The sequence below is a fragment of the Lipotes vexillifer genome, unplaced genomic scaffold, assembly GCF_000442215.2.
Source record: "Lipotes vexillifer unplaced genomic scaffold, Lipotes_vexillifer_v1.1 scaffold395, whole genome shotgun sequence".
NCBI classification, from domain to species: domain Eukaryota; kingdom Metazoa; phylum Chordata; class Mammalia; order Artiodactyla; family Lipotidae; genus Lipotes; species Lipotes vexillifer.
The window spans coordinates 3,681,359-3,689,176 of record NW_006797390.1 but is presented as its reverse complement, the minus strand read 5'-3'; the positions used below and the strand labels follow the sequence as shown (position 1 = coordinate 3,689,176).

Genomic DNA, 7,818 nt, shown 5'->3' with positions numbered 1-7,818 from the left:
ACCCAAAAAAAAAAAAAAAAAAAAAAAGAAGATGGTGAGAGGTGCATGGATCTAGGGGTATGAACAGCTAACCAGTCTCTTGGAAGAGGTGAGAGTATATGAGCATAATCCCTCCAGGGGAAGAAGAAATCATGGCAAGGGAGACAATGGGAGAGCTGGAGAAATAGGACAGGGGCAAACTAGGATTGGCTGTTAGCGCTCATGAAGCAAAGGATAAAGAGTATAAAGAGCTTTAGATAACAGAGCCCCATCTCTCCATCACGTGTCACACACACAGAGACTCACACACACACAGGCCCCACAGTAGTAGAGTCATCAAAAGGGCACTGAACACTCAGTCGGGGCGACATGGGTTCCAGCCCCTGACATCCCAGCCCCATGTGTCACAGAAGACCTGGCTTCCAAGCTGGTTCTGTAAGTTCATGATAACTTGGGCAAAAGTCACTTCACCTGATAAGCTCAGTAATGAAAGTGAGGCAACTGGAACTCTCTTCTCTACCAGTCTGATCAACCTGGGACAGAGAAACTAGGAGCACCTCTCCTGGATGTGCTAATTTTGTATAACTACTCATACGATGCAAGTGTGCAGATTACTGCCGCTTTCAATAAACACTCTAGAAAAACGCATGCCCTGTATTACTGGTACCTGCCCTAGTCCCCTCCTGGCCCCCGTAACTGGCACCCGTTTGCTTTTAAAATCCACTTTATCTTGAATCATGTAAGACAAATACATTAATGTTACGTTTTTATGGAATTTGTGATGCCTTGAATAATGGTCAGAAGGTGCATGTCTTTGTTGGTGAAGAGGGAAATAAACTATTTTTAAAATTTTTTTTTTTTTTTTTGCGGTACGCGGGCCTCTCACTGTTGTGGCCTGTCCCGCTGCGGAGCACAGGCTCCGGACGCGCGGGCTCAGCGGCCATGGCTCACGGGCCCAGCCGCTCCGCGGCATGTGGGATCCTCCCGGACCGGGGCACGAACCCGCGTCCCCTGCATCGGCAGGCGGACTCTCAAGCACTGCGCCACCAGGGAAGCCCCTAAACTATTTTTAAAGCTAAAAAAAACCAAACAAACTACCCTAGTGTCCAGAAGTACCACAAAGATGAGGGATGGAGGAGAGAAGGAAACAGCTCAAGGTGGACATGCTTTTGGCAGGAGAAACTCCAGCGCAGGCTGGGGGAGAAGGGGAAGGAGGGGGAGTGTGGCTGATTGCTGTCATCCACAAGAGCTCCAGCTTTGTCCCGCAGGTGCTGCCCACGCAGCCAGGGGAGACGGAGCCAGGGAGGGCTGGGGCAGGACTGACGATAGGCTGTGGCCAGAGAGCACAAGAGCCGGCTGAACCTGAGGGCCCTGAGCGGTAAACCGTTGTGACACCAGCATTTTCCCCTCATCGTCTTGTGTCTAGGAAAGGGAAGTCAGGAGTCATCACATCACTTCCTCGTCACGACCTTTCCTACCTTCCTGCTCCCTCCACCATCCCCCACCTTTCCCAAGATTCACGTGGCTCCTCAGGACGGGGAGATTACAATTGAGGGGAGTAAGACCAAGGCAGCAGGGGAAGTGGGGCCCCAAGGAGGATGAGGAAGGCTGACTTCTGAGTTCCAGGTCTGATGCTGGAATGGGGGAAGGAACTGGGGGTCTGGAAACCCGGGTTCCATTCAGACATCCCTCAATTTCTCCTTTGTTAAAATAAAAGCTGGGGCTTCCCTGGTGGCGCAGTGGATGAGAGTCCGCCTGCCGGTGCAGAGGACACGGGTTTGCGCCCCGGTCCGGGAAGATCCCACATGCCGCGGAGCGGCTGGGCCCGTGAGCCATGGCCGCTGAGCCTGCGCGTCCGGAGCCTGTGCTCCGCAACGGGAGAGACCACGACAGTGAGAGGCCCGTGTACGGCAAAAAAATAATAATAATTAAATAAATAAATAAAAGCTGGAAAGATTCCCAGTGCTGCTCTCTCTGTGATGACATGAGAGTGAGAATATACAGGCTTTGAGGTTCCTAGGAACCTGGCCTGGTTCTCATACTCGTGGCTCCACCACTAGCGGGCAGTTGTTGGCGAGGCAGGCAGGTGGGGATGCGGCAGATGAGGCAGATGAGGACGAAGATGTTGCAGCTGCATGGTGAGTGGTACTCAGCGAATGGAGAGGAGGATTACACATGGTGGTAACCAAGGTTGGGAAGGAAAGCAGGTTCAGGCCGTGGACAGGGGCACATCATCCCAAGAACTGCACAGCAGGTCTCCTGACGGAAGGGCACCAGTCTTCACCTCCCACCTGAACATGGTGATGGGCACATAGCAGATGCTCAGCAATGCCCATGGAGGAACTAACAAGACAGTTTGTCTCTCCTAAGGCCCCTGAAGAATGGTCATTTCTGTAGTGCAGCCAGGGGTATGGGAGACTGTCCCTTCCCCCAAGCCGGGACCTCCCAGGTGCTTGGACAGTGACCCAGGACTTGCATCCGCTCCCTGACCCTTTCATGGTGCCCCCATCCAGCTCTCCAGACATTCTTTATGCAACAACATTTATTAAGTACCTGCCTACTTGCTCCAAGCAGGATACTGGGCTAGACCCTGAGGATCCATAAATGAACAAGACTCAATCCTGACCACAACGAGCTCAGTCTAGCTGGGGATGCAGACACAAATAAACAGGAAAGTAAAATGCAGCATCTGCACTTCCATGGATGTTATGGTGTGCTCTGGGAGTCCACAGGATAGGGAAGTGGTCACGCCTGGGCAAGACAAGATGGGGCAGAAGCCTGAACAGAAGTAATGGTATCTGAGCTGGAGTTTAAAGGAGTTCTCCAGCAGATGGTGGGAGAAGCGTCCAGGCTAAGGAAATAGCTTGAGCAGATACACAGAGTTCCAAAGGACAGGGATGCAGGGCAGAGGCGCTGGGGTGTGGCTCCGTGGGGGCATGGGGTCGTGAGGCTGGAAGAGTCCTGGGACTCCGACAGGGAATGGCCAAGTCTTTACTACACTGGGCTGTTCCAGCCCCTGCCCTGAGAGTCAGGGAAGGGGAATTGCCTAGCAACCGACCAAGGGGGCTTTTGGGTGGAGTTCCCCACCCAAGTTCAAGAAGAGGAGCAAATGTCTGTGTCCCTGGAAAGCAGCATGGAGGGCCATTCTGGGGCTGAATCCAGTCATCTTTGAGGAGGAAACCGTGCACGGCTTTGTGTGCCCTTGTTTGTGTTTTGTTCTGGTTGTCAGTTGTTTCCAAGGAAAGTTCTTTGTCAAAGATCCAAGTTTGGCTTGGCTGATCCAAGGGAAAAGAGGACTTGTCTGCACTCGGTTGGGGAAACCAAAGTGTTCTTGATGCAGGACCAGCGGATACAGGGCAGGAACCGAGGCCATGCTGGCCATGGTTCTCCAGACAATTTCCTCAGCCCCCTATCCAGCCTGCTTCCCTGCCCCACAGTACAGGCAGCTGGGCAGCTCTGAGAGGCAGCCCCAAACATTCTCTAATCCTGCCAAGGCTCGTCCCCGCCCACCGAGGGAAGTGCCTGCCTTGGGGAGGGGACACCGCCCTTCCCTCTCAGGGCTCCCCCAGAGTGTGGGCAGACGAGCTGGCCTCCATGGAGCCTGATGGAGCCAGGCGGGGGCCCAGGGTGGCATAGGCAGGTGGAGGGGCTGACAAGGCCAGGGAGGTGGCAGGGGCCGCCGGGGATGAGGACGGAGACGCGGGGTGGGGGCAGAAACGGGAGGGGAGGGAGGAAGCTGGAGTGGAGGCCACCTCCTGGGCACCCCTGCCCCCTCGGCCTGGAGACCAGTATTGACTTTGGAACCTCCGGAGCAGCATGAGGAATGTGATGGCCAGGAGGTCAAAGATGAGCTCAGCCACCTCCACCACAGACAGCACGGAGGAGCCGAACCACAGGCTCCACTGGCTACCCAGGTTGGACAGGAGGGTGACCGTCTGTAAGGGGGAGAGGCACACTGACCACTCAGCAGAGGAGCCCTGCCCTCCTGCCCGTAGGCCCTCGACCAGCCCGCTCAGCCTCTCCTGGTCCCGGGGACCCTGGCCTCTGCTCCCCTCCCCTGGGAGCACATGGCCACTGCTTGGTATCTGCGAGGGAAAGCTGAGAACCAGGCCACGACGGGGACGGCTGAAACCCAGACCTGTCTCAGGGGCCTTCTCCCCATCGTCCGGCACCCCCTGCCCCAGAGACTTCACCCCCAGCGAGCATCTTCCTTCCAACCTTCTAATCCTCACCCTTGCCCTATCCCCTTTCCACCTTCGAGGCCCAAACCCTCTGGCCCACAGAGGCCATCCCTTGTGTTTACGGACAGCCACCCCGCTAAGATCCCCAAGAGAGCCCCAGCCTCAGTGAGGCAGGACGCACCGTGACAGAGGGAGACTCAGAGTTCGTTTTGTAGTTCAGCTCCTTGAAGAAGATGTTGAGTTTGGCGACCCCATCTCTTTGGCGTTGGGGAAAAAGGGTGGGAAGAAACGGCAGAGGGTCAACTTCTCTGCCGCTTGAAAACACCCTCCTCCAATCAACCGTATCAATGACCCCTCTTCCCAGGTCTGTTTTCCCTCCAAAAGATTCCTTTCCCGGGGCCGGAACCAGGGTAGGACTGACCTCTTGTTCTTGACGGTGTAATTGTTCTGTCGGGACAGCATCTGGAAGACCCAGTCCTGGGAAGGGATTGGGGTGTCAATGGGGTCACCCCAGAGTCTTCAGGCTTACAGGGATGGGGTGGGGTCATACACAACCATAAACATACGCCCAGAAGACCACAGTGTTACACAGACACACACTTTACCTGGGATGTCACCGAGGGCCATCGTGAGTAACCGGCAGAGAGCTTGTAGGTGGTCACACTGGGGACGGAGAAGGTGCTCAGTGATGGGGGGTGAGGCTCTCCCACTCAAAGCTGGGCTGAGGCCCCCTTATTCTACCCAGCCAAGCAGCCAGCTGCCCAACCTGCGCTCCGGGGGTGGGGGGGTGGGGTGGGGGGATGCTCACTTGCATGGCTTCCGGCACTTGGTGAAACAGCCTAGGCGGTCTGAGGAGAAGGCGTCCTGGAGCTTATAGTAGCAGTAGCCTGTGGGTGCAGAGACGTGCTCATTTCCCTAGGCCCCCTCAGCCTTCTCCACCCCACACCCAAGAGATCTCCCAAGATCCCTGGCGCCCACTTCACAAGAGTATTACGTAGCGTTACAGTGATGCCTCCTGAGTGGCAGCACCAGAAAATGTTGAAGAAATTAAGCTAAGTCCAATAAAAAATAAAATCCATCAGGGTACACCTCTGTAAAGATGCACAGGATATGGACAAACATTTAAAAGTCAAAGAAGGAAATGGGAACAATTTTAGTGTAAGAATAATGAGACACAGCGAGATACCCCTTCACACCCACTAGGATGGCTATAATGGAAAAAGACAATAACAAGTGTTGGTGAGGATGTGGAGAAACTGGAACTCATCACTGCCGGGAATGTAAAATGGTACCACTGTCGTGGAAAACAGTCTGGCGGTTCCTCAAAAGGTTAAGCATAGAACTTTATGCACCAGCAATTCCACACCCAAGAGAATTGAAAACTCGACACAAAACTTGTACACAAATGTTCAGAGCAGCATTATTCACAGTAGCCAAAACGTGGAAACAACCCAAAGGTCCATCAGCTGATGAATGGATGAACAAGATGTGGTCCATCCATACAACGAATATTATTCAGCCATAAAAAGGAATGAAGCACTGACATGTGCTACAAAGTGGATGAACCTTGAAGACATTGTGCTAATGAAAAGAAGCCAATCACAAAGGATCACATATTGTGATATAAGAAATGTCCAACACAGGTAAATCTTACGGTAGATAGAAAGTAGATTAGTGGTTATGAGGGGCATGGGATGGTAGGGGCAGGGAGAGAGCCTGTGGTCACAGGGAAAGGGGAGATGGAGAGGGCTAATGGGTACATAGTTTCTTTCTGGAGTGATGAAAAGTTTCTAAATTGATTGTGACGATTGATACACAAGCTCTATGACTGTGCTAAAAACTGAAAGTATGCTAAAGTTCCACTGTACACTTTCACTGGGTGAGTTATCCGGGAAACGGATTTTACCTCAACAAAGCTGTTACCAAGAAAAAGGAAAAATAATGGGACCATGAATTCGCCCTTCACCCCTATTTCCCAAGTTCTAAGTAAAGTTATTTTGTCATTCTTGCTACTTTGAGTCACCGGTCCAGAAGCCCTTCTTCATTTCTGACCCAAATCTCTCTGTCTACCAGGGTTTATATTATTAATTACATAATTAGTCTTTAATTAGGGAGAGTGGGAAGCAGCTAGGCCCTTTTCTCTCTGGGAGAAAGCCATCCTCAGGAAACTCAACAGACTGTGTTTTCGGCCAAGTTCCTCTCCCTCATCCTCACAGCTTCTCAGCAAACAGCAATGTTATTTTTCTCTCGAAGATCTTTCTCAAATTCACAACCACTTAGCAATCACTGTTTGGGGGTCGGGGAAGCAGTGGGCAGAGTCCCTGCTCTGCGTGTCCTGGGACATCGCGTCTTCCCTCGGGAACCTCAGCTTGTTCATCTGAGAAAGAAGCCCGTCAGGCCAGACGCCCTCTGAGCTTCCCTCCAGCTCTGATGTGCTGTGATGCTCTAAGGCCAGAGGGCCAGGAATCGGAAGGCCGGAAGGCCGACTGCAGAGCACAGGCAGGGGGAAAGCTGAGTGCAGCAGAGCCAGGAAAGGAAGGAGGCAGAAAGATGAACACAGCAGAGCCAAGACACAAGCAGCACGCAACTCTAGGGTCTGCTGTGCCCCTGCCATGTCCCCTTGGAGGGGTCAGCTGTGCCAGGTAAGGGCATGTGCACAGGGACGCCCGCCCTCTATCTTCTAGTCTCTTGGGGATTTTCTTTCTCTCTAAGCACAGCTTCCCTGCGGAACAACTCAGCTGTAGAAAAAAGGAAAAGGGATTGGTCGGCTCCTAGACCAGGGTCAGAAGGAGAATCTAGTGCCCTCCAGATTCTAGGTAAAACATCCCTCCGGGGCCTCCCTGGTGGCGCAGTGGTTGAGAGTCCGCCTGCCGATGCAGGGGACGCGGGTTCGTGCCCCGGTCCGGGAGGATCCCACATGCCGCGGAGCGGCTGGGCCCGTGAGCCGTGGCCGCTGAGCCTGCGCGTCCGGCAACGGGAGAGGCCACGACAGTGAGAGGCCCACATATCGCAAAAAAAACAAAAAAAATCCCTCCGTAAGCCATTCCAATCTATGTATTGGGTTTCTAAATGACATACCCACTCCTACTGCACTGATACATTATGTACATTATAAAACATACATAAAGTGGAAGATGTTAGATGCACATAACTTCTAGTATTTTCTTCCTGCCCCCGGTGCCAGTGCCCAGCACCGGCCTGGCTGGCGCCCTGGGGAGTGAGCCGGGAAGCTACAGTCAGAGCGCAGAACCCGGGGGTGATCTTCATGTGCTCTTCCTTCCTTTTTGCTGCGAGTTATTTTTAAATGGGGCCATCCCATTATAAACACACAGAAGCCAAAACAGAGAGAGAGAGAAACTGTGAGGGAGGAACAGAGATAGAGGAGAGAGACAGAGAGTGAGAGGAAAACAGAGATGGGTAGCATCTAAGGGCCGGAACACAAGAGTCGGCAGGAGAACCTGCCGGAGACCGTGGGAGCCAGAAGCCACAGCCAGGGCACTGAGGGTGCAGGGCTCCTGGGATTGTCCTGGGCTCAAGTGGGGTGTGGGGCCGGGCCTCCTGCAGTCTCACCCCAGGAATCATGCTTCCTGTAGTCACAGAACTCCACGCCCTTGGGCTGCGGGTAGAAGATGTAGGCACAGCCACACTCCCTGATCAT

At 53.4% G+C, this 7,818-nt stretch overlaps 1 protein-coding gene across 1 annotated transcript in view; it reads right to left on the bottom strand.

The window, feature by feature from the left end:
* Nucleotides 1-3,533: 3,533 nt before the first annotated feature.
* SCNN1A (sodium channel epithelial 1 subunit alpha) overlaps nucleotides 3,534-7,818 on the bottom strand; it is a 20,182-nt gene continuing 15,897 nt past the window's right edge. Inside the window, 6 exon segments of the mRNA XM_007469434.1 lie at nucleotides 3,534-3,914; nucleotides 4,342-4,417; nucleotides 4,582-4,637; nucleotides 4,766-4,823; nucleotides 4,969-5,047; nucleotides 7,731-7,818. The exon segment at nucleotides 7,731-7,818 is cut by the window's right edge and continues 10 nt beyond it. Coding sequence (XP_007469496.1) covers nucleotides 3,534-3,914; nucleotides 4,342-4,417; nucleotides 4,582-4,637; nucleotides 4,766-4,823; nucleotides 4,969-5,047; nucleotides 7,731-7,818 — 738 coding nt within the window.